At 42.1% G+C, this 18,427-nt stretch overlaps 1 protein-coding gene across 1 annotated transcript in view; it reads right to left on the bottom strand.

Annotated features, from left to right (window-relative positions):
• The window catches only part of LOC130034130 (collagen alpha-6(IV) chain-like), a 60,714-nt gene that overhangs the window by 22,165 nt on the left and 20,122 nt on the right, over window positions 1–18,427 (bottom strand). Inside the window, exons 12-26 of the mRNA XM_056125686.1 lie at window positions 17,227–17,286; window positions 16,106–16,150; window positions 15,555–15,608; window positions 14,088–14,157; window positions 12,965–13,072; window positions 11,936–12,076; window positions 10,733–10,831; window positions 9,973–10,133; window positions 9,320–9,502; window positions 8,398–8,581; window positions 4,372–4,443; window positions 3,995–4,102; window positions 3,011–3,232; window positions 2,176–2,337; window positions 278–448 (exon numbers count right to left, since the gene is read on the bottom strand). Coding sequence (XP_055981661.1) covers window positions 278–448; window positions 2,176–2,337; window positions 3,011–3,232; window positions 3,995–4,102; window positions 4,372–4,443; window positions 8,398–8,581; window positions 9,320–9,502; window positions 9,973–10,133; window positions 10,733–10,831; window positions 11,936–12,076; window positions 12,965–13,072; window positions 14,088–14,157; window positions 15,555–15,608; window positions 16,106–16,150; window positions 17,227–17,286 — 1,840 coding nt within the window. The remainder of the gene's footprint in view (window positions 1–277; window positions 449–2,175; window positions 2,338–3,010; window positions 3,233–3,994; window positions 4,103–4,371; window positions 4,444–8,397; window positions 8,582–9,319; window positions 9,503–9,972; window positions 10,134–10,732; window positions 10,832–11,935; window positions 12,077–12,964; window positions 13,073–14,087; window positions 14,158–15,554; window positions 15,609–16,105; window positions 16,151–17,226; window positions 17,287–18,427) is intronic.

Raw genomic sequence — 18,427 nt, 5'->3', positions numbered from 1 at the left:
TTATTGTATTAGCCCCATTTTACATAGAAGGGAGTGGAAGCTCAGAGAGTCTAAGGAATTTGCCCCAATTCACAAAGCTAGGAGGCAGTGAAGGTGGGGGTCCTCATTTTCGGGGTGGGCAGGCAGCTGGAAGTGTGGACCCTGATACCCTGGGCCTTGTCCAACTGCCATGTCATAACATCCCCTGCCTGCGGGCTTCCCCATTTCCTATTCCCAGGAGGAGGGGAAAGAGGAAGCTGGATAGCAGGGGTACTCCTTGGCACTCACTGGCACTTACCCTTTAAGCCAGGCAGGCCTGAGAAGCCAGTGTGTCCTGGAAGGCCTGGGTTTCCTGGGTAGCCAGTTAGCCCTGGAATTCCAGGAAGGCCTTTCATCCCAGGTAGGCCTATCTTGACACTTGTTCCAGGGGTACCTTTTTCGCCTTTTGAACCTTTCATTCCAGGATGTCCTAAATCGGCAAAAGAGAGAACACAGTACATTTGTCAAGTGAGGCTCTGTCCAGATCTGGTCCACCGCCCATTCCCAGGACTTCTGATTGGTTAGCTTGTAAGGTTTTGTAAGTGGCCCCACAACAAATGGTCTTTGCAGGCTGCTAACGGGCAGAGTGCTTGTTGGCAGAAGCACTAGCACCTACCACCCAGAGCGCTATGCATGCTAATGGCTATTACTTCCAGCATGGCACAGTAGCTGGCAAGGCTAGCATAGCCCTTGTGATTATAACTTCTCCCATTATGAATGTGGTTTGAACTTTAACCACTGAATAGAGCTCTGGGAAACTAGGGTGGCAATTGGGCTCTAGTTTCCTGGAACTTCTAGCCTGACTCACCACACAATGGTTGTTTCCTGAGCCAATCGGTGATGTAGAGGTTAAAGCTGAGCTATTGTTTCAGCCTCCTAGGGAGCCATGGATACAGGCCTGCCCTTTTAATCCCTCATGCAAGCAGTTAAATCAGCCAGTTCCTTGGTGTTAAGGTTGAAAGACCCCCCAGTGCCAAGCACTGTAGAAATCCCCAAGGTCCATTTGGTCCCCTAGGTATTCTGAGACTTCTTTCACCATGCCTTAAATTGGTCAATGGGATTAACCTCCAGAGCTGCTACCCAAGTGGAATGTTCAGGTACAAAGCAAGGAAATTAAAAAACCAAAGGATTAAATCAGTGACCACAGAGGCATTTGGGCCCCCAAAGACCTAAATGAATGGCTGCAGAGGTTTTCTATGGCTTGAAAAGCATCAAGTAGCTGCAAGCCCCAGGCTTCTAATGGGAGACTGTGAAGGGGATTCCCTAACAAGAGAAGGAAATTCAATGGGCACCAACTCCACAGCATGAGTTCAGGGACCTCTGGCCTAGCCAGGTTATAGTGCAATCAGATAATTCCCGGCTACAACTGGTGGGGATGTTAGTCTGGGCTTCTATGCTGTTTTCTCACCTGAACAGCCTATAGCCCCAGAAACATAGAAGAACACAGGAGAATAAAAGTGCTCTGAGTAGGGCTGAAGAGAGTGTAGAGGGTAGGGTGCTTGCTTTGCACATGGCTGGACCAGGTTTAATCCTCAGCACTTCACAGAGTCCCCCAAGTCCTGCCAGGAGTGATCTCTGAATGCAGAGCCAAGAGTAAGCCCTAAGCACTGCTGGGTGTGGCCCCCGCGTCCCCCCAAATGAGTTTTCTGAGTGGCTCTGCATAGAATTCTATTCAGGTCCCATGACCCAAAGTAAAACAAGATGATGTGTCACCTGGGCAGGGGGAGGAAGGTGGCACAAGCAAAAGGCCAGCTGCACACACAGTAGTCTGGAACCGGGGGATGTCAGACCCATGACAGAGCTGAGCTAGGCTACCCTCTGCAGGAGCTTCCTCACCTAAAGTAGGCTCCCAAGGGTATAGCAGAGGTGGCAGCAGGTAGCCCACCTTCACAACCAGGGACATTCCTCTAGATAGACAGGAGATGCTGAAACACAAGAAGGCGGGGGGCACTGGGGAGGGATTTGTTTTGGTATCTTGGAAGCAAAATCTACTCTGTTTTGGCTCTGCAACAGAGAATTGAGTTTTGAAACTTGAGAGGATTGCAAAGTTTAATCTCTAACTTCTGACTACATGGTAGTGCTGCTACTGACCCTCAGGGCCAGGGTAGGGGCTAGCTTAAGTTTGTGAAGATGGGGCTCCTCCTCCTAAGAACTTACCAGAAATACCTGGTGTTCCTGGTACCCCCGGGAATCCAGGGCTGCCCTTGATTCCAGATGCGCCATCATGCCCAGGGAAGCCTGGCTGTCCCTTGAAGCCTGGTATTCCAGGGTTACCCTTCTCTCCTTTGGGACCAATCATGCCAGAATTCCCAGGAAAACCTAATGAAATAAAGAACAAGGGATCATGGCCTAGATCAAGAGCAGGCACTAGATCACCAAATCAGCTTCTAACGGAAGAATCTGGCCCATGATCTATCTCAGATACCATTCTCTTCTAGGCTCCTGCCTTGCTGCTATTACCAATAGTAAATTAGAGGCATTGCAAGGAATCTGACTCCTGGTTATGTTACTTTGGGAATCACTGAGACAAGAGAACAGCCTGAGTAGACTAAAAAAATGTTCGCCAAAGGGAGGGTCAGAATGAAAAAAATTCTTTAATCAACGATTAGCCTATATTTAGGCACGTGTCTAGGTTACTTAAAGGCATTCTGTAGATTGTTAAATGGGGTAAAAGTTACCCTCCATGATGCTTGAGAGATGGCATAGTGGTTAATGTCTTGCATGCAGCCAACCCTGGTTCGAATCCCTGCACCATGTAGGATCCCCCAAAACACTGCTGAATGTAGTCCAGAACAACAACAGGAAGGAAAGAAGGAAGGAAGGAAGGAAGGAAGGAAGGAAGGAAGGAAGGAAGGAAGGAAGGGAGGGAGGGAGGAAGAAAGGGAGAAGAGAGAGAAATAAAAAAGAAAGGAAATAAAGAAAGAATGAGAGAGAGAGAGAGAGAGAGAGAGAGAGAGAGAGAGAGAGAGAGAGAGAGAGAGAGAGAAGTTACCTTTGGGTCCTGGATAGCCAGCTTCTCCAGGAAATCCTTTCTCTCCTGGAAATCCCTTCAGGCCTTTCTCTCCTCTAACACCTTTCTCAGCATTAAGGACCTGGCCAGGGGTTCCCTTAAAACCAGTTAAACCTGGACTTCCAATTCTCCCAGGGAAGCCATCTTTTCCAGGAATCCCAGGTAATCCAGGCAAGCCTTTCTCACCACGAGGCCCAGGAAATCCTACACACAAGAAACAAAAGAAGGCCATGGCAAATTAGAAACATCTGGTTTTTCATTAGAGGCCTCTGAGACAGATATTTTTCAACAATGAAAACTAACATCTCTATATGTGATACATCTCATGAAATTCAAGTGTCCTTGGTCCTGAGATGATGCATTCAGAGACAGAGCCAGGGTCATGTTACCTGGGGGAGGTTCTAGCTCAGTGAGACTTGACTTTGGTTGACACTCAGCAGACCCCTCTTGTGGCCAAAGAATACAGGTTACACGCAGACCCTCTTGTTTCTCCTGGAGTCATGTAACACCAGCTGTCATGCATCCCTTTTCCAAGGGTAGTAGAGGGGAAAGAGGCAAGAATAATCCCAGAGTTCCTGGCCTTAAATAAGCCATTAGTTCACCTTGCTGTAGAATTGGGAGTTCTCAAAGTGACTCTGGGTCAATCTTTTGGGCAGGGGCTGCTCAGTCAAGCCCAGATTTGTGAATCCACCTCCAGAGCTTCAGGTTAGTAGGTTTGCAACAAGTTCTGGCTGGTGGTGCTGTTGCTAACCTTGGGAGCACAGTCTGATATCCAGGGGTGCAGTGTAGAGCAATGAGCTCAGGTTGGAACAGGTTAAGGGGAAAATAGACAACTTTCCTATGACTGAAACACCTTTTTTGACCTTTGAGAAGTTGCATGAGGAACGGGCCAGTACATGGTTACCCATATTCCAACACAAAATCATGACAAAGAAATACCAAGTGATAAACCCCTCCTTTCCTTACCTGGCAATTCAGGGATAGGAACTGAGCCTGGAATCCCCAGGTCTCCTTTAATTCCACGTGGTCCAGGCTGGCCTGGAATCCCAGAGAGACCACGGGCTCCTTTAGGGCCTGAAAAGCCAAATGTGAGTAGTGAGGGGAAAGAAAGTGAATTAGGTATGATTTGTGATGTTCAGTCAAGAATCCCAGTCTCTTGCAGGGACCTCTCTTATTTTCAACCCCATTCCCATGGCACACAACTATCTATAGCAGACATTTTATTTCCTAAACCCCAAGCATGCCTGATTTAGAGGAATGAGGATCTTCAGATGCTACCATAGTATACTATGCCTCCTTTGGCTCCTGACCCTGCAGTGGTGTTCATTGGCCTTGTTACATACCTGGAAATCCAGAAGCTCCTGGAAATCCTGATGGACCATATGACCCAGGAATTACACATGGCAAGGTGATACCTGTCAAGGGTAACATTAACTATCTTGTGAGTCTTTCTTTGAATGAGGATTTCCCCAAAGGTTACCATTCTTTATCTAGATTTTACTTGGGTTAACTCAGCCTACTGATTGTCCTTGATCAGATCTAACCTTCGATCTGTTCAAAGTAAAACAGTAAAAGCCACTCCCTTGACCATAACAGACAATTTGCGATTTTTCCTTCAAGACCTGATTTGAAACTATCAACTCAAAATTCAATTCAGAAGGGGTAGTTGATTTCAATATGCAATTGGCATGCATAGCCCTTATCCAAGCAAATTTTTCCTTGCTCATTCATAATGCAAATAAAAAGAGTCTATAAGAGCACAGAGGGGAGGTTTAATAAAATACTGGTGAACAAATTGTATGTTGGCCCCCTCAAGTGCCGTTTTCAAACAATTGCTATGGCAATTAAAATTAGTCTTGCCTATTCATTAGACAATCTCCCTAAAGTCTGATTTAAGTCACAGAGTCAACAGGTCTAATAAATTGCTATAGCTTTTGTCTGTACTTAAAATAAATCACCAATTGCATAGGTAGCAATCTATAATTCAGACAGCTTATTCAACTGACTGGCATTCTGCCTCCAAACTCACTTTTGTGTTTCACTATGAAAGCTTAATAGCAGTTTTACCAACTTATTCTATTCCTAAGTCAAAAGTAGGAATTGAACAGTATAATGTATTGGTTAAATGTTGGGCTTTGAAGCTGTCAGATTTGAGCTTGTATTGTAGTTTTGCTACTAGAAACTTGTGAAGTCCATATCACAAATATCTTTATAACTTTGTAATTTATGTTGATTGAATTAAAGTTTTTTAAAAGAGTCTTTGTTTTGGGGGGTATGCTCAAGGTTTACTCCTGACTCTGTACTTATGGATTACTCTGGGCAGGGCTTTGGGGACCATGGAGGTCCTGGGATTGAACCCTGGTTGGCCACATGCAAAGCAAGTGGCTGACCTGCTGTGCTATATCTGGTCCTGTGAATGCAAGATTCTTAACCTCTTTGAGTCTCTTTGTCAAATGGGTGGAAGGAATGGAATAATACTAATAGCATTTGGCACAGTGCCTGGGACTCTGTTACATATTCAGTGAATAAAGCCTTACTATTTTACTTGAGAAGACATATTTATTTTGGACATTTCTTTTATTTTTAATTTAGTGTTCATGATTTATTACATTCAATATTCCAACATCAATTCCACTACCATTGCACCTTACCACTATTTTGTGTCTTTCAAACAGTGCTCTTGGAACCCAAAAGCCACTCTTGACTCTAAAGCAACTAGAGCAGGTGTTTAGTGACAGGGCCTGAAGATGTGAAACTGCTCAGAGCCTATGATACTGAGGACAACCATGGTCCTCCTGGTGGAGGTTAGAGGGCTTCAGGACAAAATTTCGTGGTGCTGTGGAGGTAGTGTGATGTTGGGGTTAGAACTTGGGTCCTGCTGCATGGTTTGCATGAATTATCTAGTGGAGTGATAGTAGCCTTGAGTGTAATGGGATGGAGAATGTTCTGTTTGTTCACTTAATATACAGGGGGCGCTGAGTATTTTTTTGAAGAAGGGGTAGCAAGCCAAATAAATTTGGGGGACCACTGTTCTGGACTTAGCCAAAGTGTCCCCTTCCCAATATCTGGATTATTTTCCTTAAGCAGGGATGATCTAGATTAATCAGGTAAAGAAAAAATTGAGGGACTGGAGTGATGTAACAGTGTGGAGGTATAGTAAAGCACCATGCTGACAGCTGACCTTGGTTTGATCCCTAGCACTAGATATTTCTTCTCCCCCACCCCCTACTCACACTGATTTCTACCAGGAATGACCCTAGAAAACAGAGCCAGGAGTAAGCCCTGCGCACAGCTGGGTGTTACCCAAAAGCCAAAAAAAATTTAATTTAATCGAGGATAAAAGTTCCTTGAGGACCAAAGGAAGTCTTTGCTACAGTCCAGATATGCTAACCAATCAAATTCCTTGTCTTTATTGAATAGAGACCTGGCACCCACATACGATCAAGGAAACAATGGCTACTTCAGTAGTAAACAAGGTGATTAATGACAATGTACATCTGGATCAGAGCATCTTTGGAAAAAGTCAGTGTTCTGCTTTCCCAGGGTTAGTAATAATTCACACCACTAGGTTGAAAGGCTTCTGATGACTACATTCCTTTTTCTGGCAATGCAGATGTCCTAGCCTGGGTATTCACAGCTTGGAATACATTTGGGCCAGTATTTTAATTTTTCATGGTAGCAGTAATAGCTTTAGTGCAAATATCTGGGATTCAGAGCTCATGTGTTTTAAAAATTGTATGGAAAGAAAGTTATGTTGGAGGAGTCATATTTGGTCTTCATAGAGAGGAAAATAAACCTATGCTATTATTTGAAATTAATTTTCAGAGAATCTTGGTACTTTAACGAGAGCATTTTTTTGCACAAAGCTACCCCCAGACTATAGCTTATTTTTTAAAAAAATCATTATATTTACAAGAACCCTACATTTGCAGGGACTAGTTTGGAGTAGAAATGGCCCCCTGGGCTCCATTTTATTGATAGCCTGTTTTCAAAATGTCTGGATGTTGATAACATCCATAATATCTTGGACTACATAGGTGTTTATATACCTTTTCATTATAACTCAATTTAAACCAAGCTGCCTTGAAAATGAGTAGACCTAGAATAGTCAACCACATTGGTAGAGGGACAGTGGAAGGCTTGAATAAGGTCTCAGGGAACAGCTGGTAGCAAAGCTAATGCTGACCTATGGACTTCCAGAAAGCAGAAGGATTTCATCTGAGAAAATTCCACATACCTTCGGAGGAATTTGTGAATTGCAAAACTGAATTTGAGATTCTTGTATCACTGCTTTTAATTTGTTCCATCATCCTTATTACAATTCATAAAAACAGATTTTAAATAAAAAATATGCGAAATCTGGCATCATGTCTTTCTATTTGTAAATCCCCAAGGTGTCAATGTGGATAGGGGACAAAATAGCCCCTTGAGTACTAGGAAGGCATTTCAGTCTATGAACATATATTAGTCTCCAATGGAACATTATATTATGATTGGCAGTTTTGGATGTGCTAAATAGAATTGCTTAGCTTTCCTAGTATCCAGAGTATTATAATGCAGTTGATAAAAACAAAAGTTTTAATAGAAGATAAAAATAATTTAAGTAATGGTATCTTGCAGAGATCTAGGGAAGCCTTAGTGGAAGAAAGACAACCCCCTGGAAGATGGATGTGATGTGGTTATACAGATGAAAGAGGAAATATAGAGAAAATCTTGGACTTCAATTGAGCATGTTTTGTTTGAGGACTGTCATATTTGTCTTAGTTTTCTGGTTGTTTATTTTTTAATATTTAAATGGAAAATTTGGGGGACACATCTAAAAGTGCTAAAGGGCAACTTCTATCTCTGTTTTTGGAAGTCTTTGGAGGAACCATAAAGTACCAGGAATTGAAATAGGGGCCTCAGTATGTCAGACATGCACTCTAGCCCTTAGATCTAGACACCCTAGCTCTATCCTAAGTTTTTATTTTAGTGTTTTATTCAAAATACTAAACCCTGATATAAAAATTAGAAAGGTTTACTGTGATCGGGTTTGGAGACTTGAATTTCAGGTTGACGGGTCTGGGCATTATCCACTATCTAGCAGAGACAGTTTGTGTCTTTTGACTTGGAGGATAATATGATAGCAATGCATTTTCACAATGTTCTATGAGGAATTTGTTCATTAGGTAGAGCTGAAATGTATATTGTTCTGTGTAAGCATATGAGAACTATAATCATTTTTCCATATGAAAACACATATAAGGATTGACAGTAGAGAGTATAGTCAGTCGAGTGTCATCTTATGAGGCATTTTGTATGCCTGTATTATTGGTATTCTGTAAGCAGTCAATTTTCCATGTCCCAAACCATGTGATTGCTTGACTTACCTGGAAGCCCAGGGAGGCCTTTTTGTCCGGGTAATCCATCTTCTCCTTTATCTCCAGGAAGCCCTTTAGGGCCAGGAGATCCAGGTAGCCCAATTCCTGAGGGACCAACTGGTCCGCTACGGCCCTTTTCACCAGGAAACCCTGCAAATCCCTTTTCACCTGGGAAGCCCAGTCCATCATCACCCTAAATAACATAAGAGAAAATAAAAAGCTTAGCTTAAGATACTTATTTGGAGTCTCTTACCATAGGAAATGACCCATCAGTGTGAACAATGCATTGATTTTGTCAAAATTTTCCATCACTTTTTTTCTTTTACATAAAAGAGGCATGGTGGGTGGGGTGGGTGGGGTGGGTGGGAGGGGAACTGGGGACCCTGGTGGAGGGAAGTGGACACTGGTAATGGGATTAGTGTTGGAACATTTTATGCCTGAAATTCAATCATGAATAATTTTATTAAGTGCAGTGTCTCAAAAAAAATCTTTGTCACTCAAGTTTACCTGCCCTGTCTTTTGTAGAACTAGGGCTTGTAGGCCTTAGGTAATAAGACAACACAAAAGATTAAAGATCAATGTTAGAAAAGGGACTTGAAATGGGAGCAGGATAATGACCCCCTAGGACACAAAAGACAGCAAAATTACTTGAAGGGGAAAGCTACTGAGAAGCTAAAGCAACTTTCAATGATATGGCCAATTGAGTCAATAACTCATTTTGAGAAAATTATTTCCATTTGACAGAAAAAAAAGTACAGAGAAAAGTATCATTGGTGGAGGCAGAAAGAGATGTTCTGAAAAAGAAGAGAAAGAGATGTTCTGTATTCTGTATTTTGCCCTGTATTAAAGTTCAGAGTCTATCAGAAGCCCCCACCCCATTAGTCAGTAATGAGCATTTACAGAGCTAATCACAAAGAAATGATCAACTTACTGGAAGTCCTTGCATGCCTGGTAAACCTGGCATTCCATCCTTGCCTGAGACTCCTTTCTCACCACGAAGTCCCTTGAGACCAGGCTCACCCTTCTCTCCTGGCATCCCAGATCGTGCATCCCAGATAGTTGGCTCCCCCTTACTTCCTTTGAGTCCTTTAGGACCTTGAGGTCCAAGCAAACCCTGATAAAGAGATTAAGTGAGTGATTAGGAGATTCACAGTATTTTGGCATCTAACATAGGTCTTATCTAAAGCAGGTCCTTGGGTATATTTTGTCACTTTGGGGGACTTTTGATTACATTGCCATATTAGATTGTAACTGCTAATTTATTTTCTGTATCTTTTCTATATTTTAAAATCATTGAGGATGGTAACCTTGTGATAATTCCAATTTTAACCTCAACATCCAAGAGAGTACTAAGTGTATATAAACAATTTTGTGGAAGGGAGAGATTATGGAAGGTATTGGGGTGGTAACAAAATAGATTAAAACAGGAAGGGCCTTTCGAGACCATCTAGGCTGATTTCTTCACACAACAAATCAAAAACGTTTTTACTCATTTTTATATGTTTTACAAAGTGATTGGTGAGGAGTGGGGAGCAATTGAATGTTCCTATTTTTCTATCAGGGACCAAGGTTGGTAAGACTTACCGGAGCTCCTGATGGACCCCGTGGGCCTTCGGAGCCTAGATCTCCTTTGGCTCCTTTCGGACCTGGAAGGCCTTTGATACCTGGTAGCCCAGACAGGCCTGGCTCCCCAGGTGGGCCAGTGTTGAGAATATCACCATCACAAACACAAAAACCGGGTTCCCCTGGAGGAGAAAGACATTTTAAAAAGTAGAACATCTTCCCAAGATGAAATACCTGGTAATTAGCTACTGAGCAACTCTAAGGAGAGAATTACAAGACCTGCAGAGTACAGAATCAAGTTAACTAGGTCCACTTTCCATCAAAATACACCTGAGATGTAAGCTGGGGAGACGACTTAATAGGCTGAAGCTCATGCTTTGCATGCAAGAACCCTGGGTTCAAGCCCTGAGTTTGATCCCTGGCATTAAGCAAAGCCAAGTGTGGACTCAAAGCCAAAACCAAAACCAAACCAAAGTACATCTGAGTTAGTGATTTCATTAGTTTAGAGTGGATCTAAGCCAACCATAAGTCTAGAGTTGACTCACACACAACCAGGATTGAATTTTTAATTTATTTTGGGAGCTCACCTGGATGTGATCCATACCCCTTGCCCTGTTTGTATAGAGACAACTGTCAAATACATTGATGACAGGGATTTCAGCAAAGCCCCTTTGAAGAGCTAGCAAGGAGTTACTAGCACCATAGCCTCCAATTTTTTCTACTAGATGACTAAAAGGATCAAAAAAAATTTGCCCCTCACCCCCACACCCCAACCAGTCACCTTTCACTCCTTTGAGGCCGGAGTTTCCTTTTAGACCTTGCTTTCCTTTGTGACCAGCATGCCCTATGTCCTGTAGGGTAGTGGTATAGAATACTGGACCTTGAAGAAAAAGAAACATAAAAATGTGCATCTTTTAATGTTGAACTCGATAGTCTTGTGACTCAATACAGCAGTTCAGTCATCAAGGCCTGGGTCAACCACCAGAGTGGAGACCAAGAAAAAAACTGATATTGGAACCTAAAGTCTGCAGCAAGTGCACCCTCTGTTGGCTCAATCCATTTTACTACTACTGATAGACTGCTGACTTTTCCAGCACTACACTTGACACTGGAAGTAAAGGTATGTGGAAGGTAACTCCCATAATGCCTATCATTGTGATTGCTTCCATGGGCAGTTCCAATGTCTATCCCATAAACCCTCTTGATGATAAAACAGGAAATGGGTGTCAACTGCAGTGGCCATAAGATTTAGATTACACAGAGACACTCTGGGTCTATTACAAACATTTCTCATAGAAATTTGAATCTCAGGGGTTGGAGAGATAGTACAACATGTAGGATTGGCTTTGCGTACTGCGAACCCAGGTTCAATCCCTGGCCTCACCATATGGTCTCCTGAGCCCACCAGGAGTGATCTCTAAGCACTGAGCCGGAAGTAACCCCTGGGCACAGCTAGGTGTGGTCTAGAAAAGAAAAGCGGATGGAATCCCAAGCTTAGGGATAAGACCTAAAGAAGTCTTGTGGAGCCCCGTGGAGGTTTTTTGCGGCCAATTTGATGATACGGACTTGGCTTGCAATATTTTATTCTCTTAGACCACCCACTTGGAACCCCAGCACCAGGATAATCCTGAAGAGCTAATTCTGCTGCTGCAGGGACTGTAACATCAGAGGTCTAGGCGCTGAGAAGTGTGACATGTGACATGAAATGGATGTAAAAGTTAAAAGGAATTGGGTAGAGTTTGGTCCATGAGTTAGTGCTTAGATTACTTGTCCTTGAAAACTGTTCTTACTGATGGAGTTGTTAACCCATAGAAGCAGGGATGGGACACAGATAACATTGGGCCTTCATCATATTTCCTCTTTACTGATCATGTGTTCTGTCTTAGGTGTTTCACCTGTTTGAGCTTCCGCCCTCAAGTCATGATGGCTCTACAGTCTAGATCATATCTATGTCTTAAGATGAGAGGAGAAAGTAACAACTTACCAGGTGGGCCTGGGGGACCACGATGGCCTGGCAAACCATCTCTACCAGGGAGACCAGCTATGCCAATTGTGGTATGGCCAGGGTTTCCTTGATTCCCCTTCAGGCCTGGAACTCCATAGACCCCCTTGGTACCAGGGACACCTGGAAAGGTAAGCCCACACAAAGGTGCTAATCACACTCTATACTGCATGGGTTAATCCAGTTAGGGTTATATTTTGAAAACCAACACTAAGATAGAACTTATGGGGAAGTATTTACTCTTATCTAGCACTGGACTTAGAAGCCAACTTAGCAACCCTCTAGCCTTATCTCTTGGAAAATTGAGGCCCAAATAAGTGAGAAACCATGGGTCAGGGGGGCTCAGCTTCTGTGTGGCAAAAGTAAAAGGAAAACCTGCATTTTAACCTCCTGCTTTTCAGCTTCCTCCAGTTTCGCACTGGGGGACAGCTGCATAGCTTTCAGATAGCTGCTTTGAAAGCACAGTTATTCTTACAGAAGGCCTTCTCTAAGTAACTTAGAAACCGGTGCCTTTAAAAGTAATATCAGTCTTCCTATTTTCATCATTGTCTGCTCACTACTATTGAATAGCATATGGCTCCACTGATGATTGACTCAAAGATATCCTCCGTACAATCCTGAGATCATTTAAGCACCCAAGTTAAGTACAGAATGAGGGTAGTGGGGGTACAAACTTTCTTTTTTAGCACTTTTTTGCAAGCACCAACTGGAATATCACATCCACAGAAGAGTTACAGTGCTGTGGCAGCCCAACCCAGTCAACCCAGTGGTTCCCATAAGCAGTGACAGTCTGGGATTGCCTGTACAGATATGGTACATTATTAAGGTCAAATGAAAGTTGCTCACTCAGGTCCTGTCCTTATTTACATCAGTCTCGGGCAGATAATGAGGAACTTCCTGAACATAATCTACCTTTACCTTGATTTTGGCTAGGTATATGCCCTGTCCAGAGGTATAGTAGGAGATTCTGGCAGGATTGCTTTATGCAGAGGGTAGGTTCATTTGTTTCACCTGGTAAAGCTGGGAAGCCAGGTACTCCAGAAGGTCCACGTTGGCCTTTGATTCCTTGGTTTCCTTTAAGACCTGGAAGGCCTGGCAAACCTGTGTCTCCAGGGTAACCTGGCATTAAAATTTTTTTAAAAATCAGTAAGTTAGGGACCGGAGCAATAGCACAGTGGGTAGGGTGTTTGCCTTGCATGCGGCTGACCCGGGTTCGATCCCCGGCATCCCATATGTTCCCCCAAGCACTGCCAGGAGTAATTCCTGAGTGCATGAGCCAGGAGTAACTCCTGAGCATCGCTGGGTGTGACCCAAAAAAACAAAAAAAATCAGTAAAACCAAAGGAGACCCCCAAATGCACATAGTGCCTAAGAATAAAGAAGAGTTTGAAGGAGTTGTCCTTAAGTTAAAAGTCCCTCCCTTGGGGGCCAGAGAGACAGTTCAGTGGGTAGGCTGCTAGTCTTTCATGTACCCATACGTTGTTGATCCCCAGTACCGCACCTGCCCTTTGTGAGTCCTACAAGAGTGATCCCTGAGTGCAAATCCAGGAATAAGTGCTGAGTACTGGTAGGTGTGGCCCTCAAATAAATAAAAGCTGCCTTCCTTGCAGTTCATAGGTTTTCAGGTGCTAATGGCCTCACCTGATAATGGTCCTAAGCTAAATCTCCACAAAGTATTCAGAACTAGGAAGGTCCTTCCATTACAAGTCTGCTGTAATGACTCATATCAACCTCTTGCTTACTTTGTTGAAGCCGTATTTATATACATAGATTTCTTGGGAGTAGAAACCATTAACACCCAGTTTCTACCAAATTACCATACAGCATATTTGTATGGAAGGATATCAATCTAAACACCGCTAGGAAAAATTCTGTATTTACCAAATCTAGCCCAGGAAAACCCAATTACTAGTATTTGTGTACCCAACACAGAAATGGATTGTGAGGCTTAGTTTATATTCCCAAGATATTTTTGATAACATCAGCTCCCAAGTTTAGGACACATACAGGGCTCTTGAGAGTTTCAAGTTTAGAAACAATTCAGGGGCTTGCAGTGTATGCTAGTAACAATTAGGGAGACAAAGAATTTAACTCTGTGTCCTTTTTACTCCACTCAAATTAAGAGAAAGCTGCACCTGAGATCACAGCACCATCTGTATCGATGAAAACATCTGGGCCTGGCAGACCTATGCCACCCTTTTCACCCTGCAAAGATTAAATACATTAAACACAAATATTTCCCTCGTCGCATTACCCAAGATATATGTGCCCTGCAAACCATTTTTTTTAAAGTAATGAAGGTTCCTCTTTCTGCCATGCCTGGTTTCAAAGGTCAACCAGTCCATGTGTTAATTTTAAATTTCAATAATTTTCAGATGAAAGCCACCCAAAGAAGGCCAGAGAGCTGACACTCAATTGAAAAAACCTGTCAAGAACAAGGGATAACAGTTTTATGTTGCAATCATACTTCAGGACAGTCTGCTTTTGCACCTGGAAAACATGGTAAGAATATACAATGTGATTACACTCAAGAGGTGCTAAGGCAGAAGCAGAGTTTCAGCATTTCCCCAACCACTCTCAGCATGTCTAATACTCTGCTACTGCCCTTGCTAGTGGAGGATGATAGGCAGAGAAAATCAGAGGAATCTTAATTGTCTCAATAGAAAGGCTCAGTATCTGAATCAGATACAATGTCATATTCAGGGTAGAGTGGTGGGAGCTACCTGCCCCAGGTGCAGGCAATTAGGGAATGCCTTGCCTGGAGAGTATTTTTTAAAAATGATAATGCATAGGGACCCAAGAGATAGTACAGCAGGAAGGGTAGCTGACCTAGGTTTGATTTCTGGCATGGGTATATGGTACTTGGAGCCCTTCCAGGAGTGATCCCTGGGTACAGAGCCAAGAGTAAGTCCCGAGAACTGCTGAATGTGGCTATAAAAACACCCAAACAAAATAATGCCTAAAACTTGGCAATTCTAAATAAAGCCAGTAATAAAGTATTCCTCTTTATAGGAATAGAGTATAGAATGGAGTAACTCTCATGGTCTTTAGTCTACCACTGATCAAGTTGAATCTATAGAATTCTCTTTCATGGAGTTTATAAGAAAGAGTTAGATCTAAAATATCAAAATATTAAACATACTTCATCTCATATGTATTCATTTGTAATGGTGTGAATGTTTGTATTCCGTCAATACCAATTTATGCTGAAAACCTATTGTCCAGGGTGATGACAACAGGCTGTGAAGCTTTGGGGAGGTGATTAGGTCATACAAGTAGAGCCCTCATTATAGGAATTAATATTCATACAAAAATGTCTGCAGCTACTAACTACCCCCTTCCAATATTTGAGAATATAGAGGGAAATGGGCAACCAGTATCTACTCCCACTGGCACCTTGGCTCTCTGGCCTCCAGAACAAAAATAAATTATTATTGTTTATATTATTATAATATAAACATTATATAATTATATCTATTATTTTTATAAATTATCTACACGATGTATTTAGCTGTAGCTGCCCAAATGGACTATATGGCATTTCCGGTAACTTCTACTTCCCGCATCCTGGTTCCTGGATTTTTCACTTCCAATAACACTACCTTAATTCCTGGGAATCCATTCAGCCCACGGAAACCGGAGACCCCCTTCATGCCCTGGGATAAAAACATAGTTACAAAGAAGTCCAATGCCAAATAACACAGAGGCAAATCTTTAGGTCAGGCCAGGGCAAATGGCACAGGGAACTTGATTGGCATTCCAGGGCAAGTGTGGATTATATCTAACTCTGGAAGTTGTAAAGTATTCCAGAAAGCAATATGAAACTAGGTAACCAAGTCGTATATTAGGAGGTAAGAGGTCCACAAGGGTAAAGATAAATGACATATAATCTGATTAGCCTTGTAGACATATTAATCATGGCCCCATCTTGGTATGACTGCATCTGGGAATGACTTAGGGCTGAATTTCACACCAGATCCTCATCTTCTTTGAATAAATAAAGTGCTGAGATTACACCAATCAAAGGGGAAGGGTGGGCAATTTTCATCATATGTAGTGTTTCCCTTTGGATTAATGGCCATATTAAGCAAGGCAACTGAGATTTTTCACTAGGATTTTATTCACTAAAGCTTTAATAATTTAACCCAAATACCTGACTCCCAGGAGGACCTTGGGCTCCTTTAAAACCCATGGGACCCTGTAAAAAGAATAGAGGCACCTTAGAAAGATTAATAGAACACACTAGAAAAAGCCACTGACTTACATAACAAAGCCATCCAACTGAGTTCAGGATTTAGCAGCTCCCCAAATCAGGTAAGGGAATGTTCCTAGACCTGGCTTAATGACTTCTTTCTAAATACTAATCCATCAGAATGAATAGCCAGGAAAAGAATTTTTAAAGAGCTAAATAAATGGAAACATTTTAAGTACTAGCAGGAATTTGGTAGAATGGCTGGGTGGTATTATACTTAGTCTGCATTAGTTCCAAATCATGAGATTTTTAAATAGATTGTGGGAGGGTCTCTTCTTTCTCACTCCAAATGCATTCTTTGTTGGTTATTATGTGATTTTAGGACAAGGGAGTAGGGAAAGTAGAGAAAGAAGTGACAGGATAATGGATGAATATTAATGAATACTCAAAAGAATCTTGAGTGTCATGACCAAGTGGAAAAACACTGTTCTCTAAAATGTTACTTCTGGAAAGCTAAGGTTGGCCAATTGCTTACAGCCTGAAACCTAAGTGCTTGAAGCTTGGAATCAGAGAGTCTATTAGCTATTTTTAACACCAGAAGTGAGATTAATGCAAAGTGTGTTCTCCAAACATCTCTTACTATGTTCTAGAACTTCCCAGGTTTTTTCTGTACCATAAAGATTATGCTTGGCATTCTTTCTTTTCTGTAATCCCTCCAACTCCCTCTACCACCCCTCAAAAAAACAAACAAAAACCTTTGTCGTCAATCCCTCTGAATAGAATGCAATGAAAGCGTAATAATCACATATAATTATTCTAGAAGATAATAATATTGAAAAAAGGATAATAAATAATACTGTGGAGTCACATAGCATAAATGGTTACCTTATTCCTTATTTAAATAAGTCACTTAATTAAGGGAATGGGGCAAAGTGAAAAGGGATTAGGTCTTAGAAACCTGCCAGAGGGTTAAGAAAGCGCAACAAGAGGTGGCTGTGAAGATACATATATAACATGAATATGGCAAACAAGAGAAAAAATGGTGTTGACAGACTCAAGCAAGTAACATTTTAGTTTCATACCCTAGGTCCTGGCAAACCAGAAATTCCCTTTTCTCCCTTTTCTCCAGAAGTTCCAAACCCCTGAAGGAAAGAAAAGAAAAGACAAATTATAGCATTCATTTCTTCCTTGGTCTTTGATCTACAAGTGGAGAATTGTGCTAATACTGGGTGGGGGAAATTTGCATTTTGAAGACAGAATGACTGAAACATCCTCTTCAAGTGTTCCTAAGCAGACATTTCTAGTGTTTCTAGAAAACTACACACCGAAGGTAGCTGAGGTGGTCTACAACTCTGTACCCCTTTTGCCTCACTGACAGAAGGTGAGGGCTTGAAGTCATGGACATGTTTTGAGGGATCTCTAGGAATAAACAGATATGCGAAGGGGAGAGTGTGAGAAAGCGCTTCCTTCCCTCTGTGTTGAGGACAACCTTATTTTGAGCTCATGTCTCGCCGCAAACATGAGGCCATTTTGTTGTTTAAAACTGGGCTTTTGGGAACACAGGTTTTGGCAAACAACATTTAGGTCTATTGTGAGAGTAAAAAATGCAGAGAAACTTTTTTGAATGTTAGCTTGTGAAAGTTGCTGAATGTTGTGGCACTTCTCCCCCTTTCCTTTCAAGGTGACCTGGCTCAGTTGCTGTGAAGGCACTGACTGCTTCAGTGTCACTTGAGTTTGTTTTCCTTCTTACTCAGCATATTCCCATGGGCACTGAAAGCTGGCTGAATAGCCCTTCCATTTTGAGATCCAAGTCTTTTTTTTCTAATGGGGGTTCTTTTGTTGTCTTTTTATTGGCGGAGGAGACTGTATGTGTGAAGGGTTCAGTTGAAAAAAGGCTATGGTTCTACTTGCCTTTTTCTCTCTTCTAAAAGTATGTAGAAAAGTATACAAATTGTAAGACAAGTAGCTCAGAATTCATGCTGAATTAAATTTATATTTGAAGGGCTTGTGGGTCAAACTGAATGCAAAAGTTCTTTGAAATTTTAGTTGTATACCTCAAGTTAGAAACCAAGGCATACTGCCACCTGGTGGAATGTGTCTACTGACCTCTGAAGTCAAAACACCTCAAGGAGCTTTCCCTGGTTGGTTCAAGGAAGTAATGGCAACAGGTGGTGCCCCAAAGTGCCACCACTTAGTGCATCAAGATATGTATGAAAAAAAATTTAAGCAGGAGATCTATATTATGTTCATTTGGATCTATTGCGAAATGCACACAAGGTGATT

Source organism: Sorex fumeus, unplaced genomic scaffold (genome assembly GCF_029834395.1).
Source record: "Sorex fumeus unplaced genomic scaffold, SorFum_2.1 ptg000058l, whole genome shotgun sequence".
Taxonomy (NCBI): Eukaryota; Metazoa; Chordata; class Mammalia; order Eulipotyphla; family Soricidae; genus Sorex; species Sorex fumeus.
Note: the sequence above shows the minus strand (reverse complement) of the source record. Positions and strands in the feature narration are given on the sequence as shown.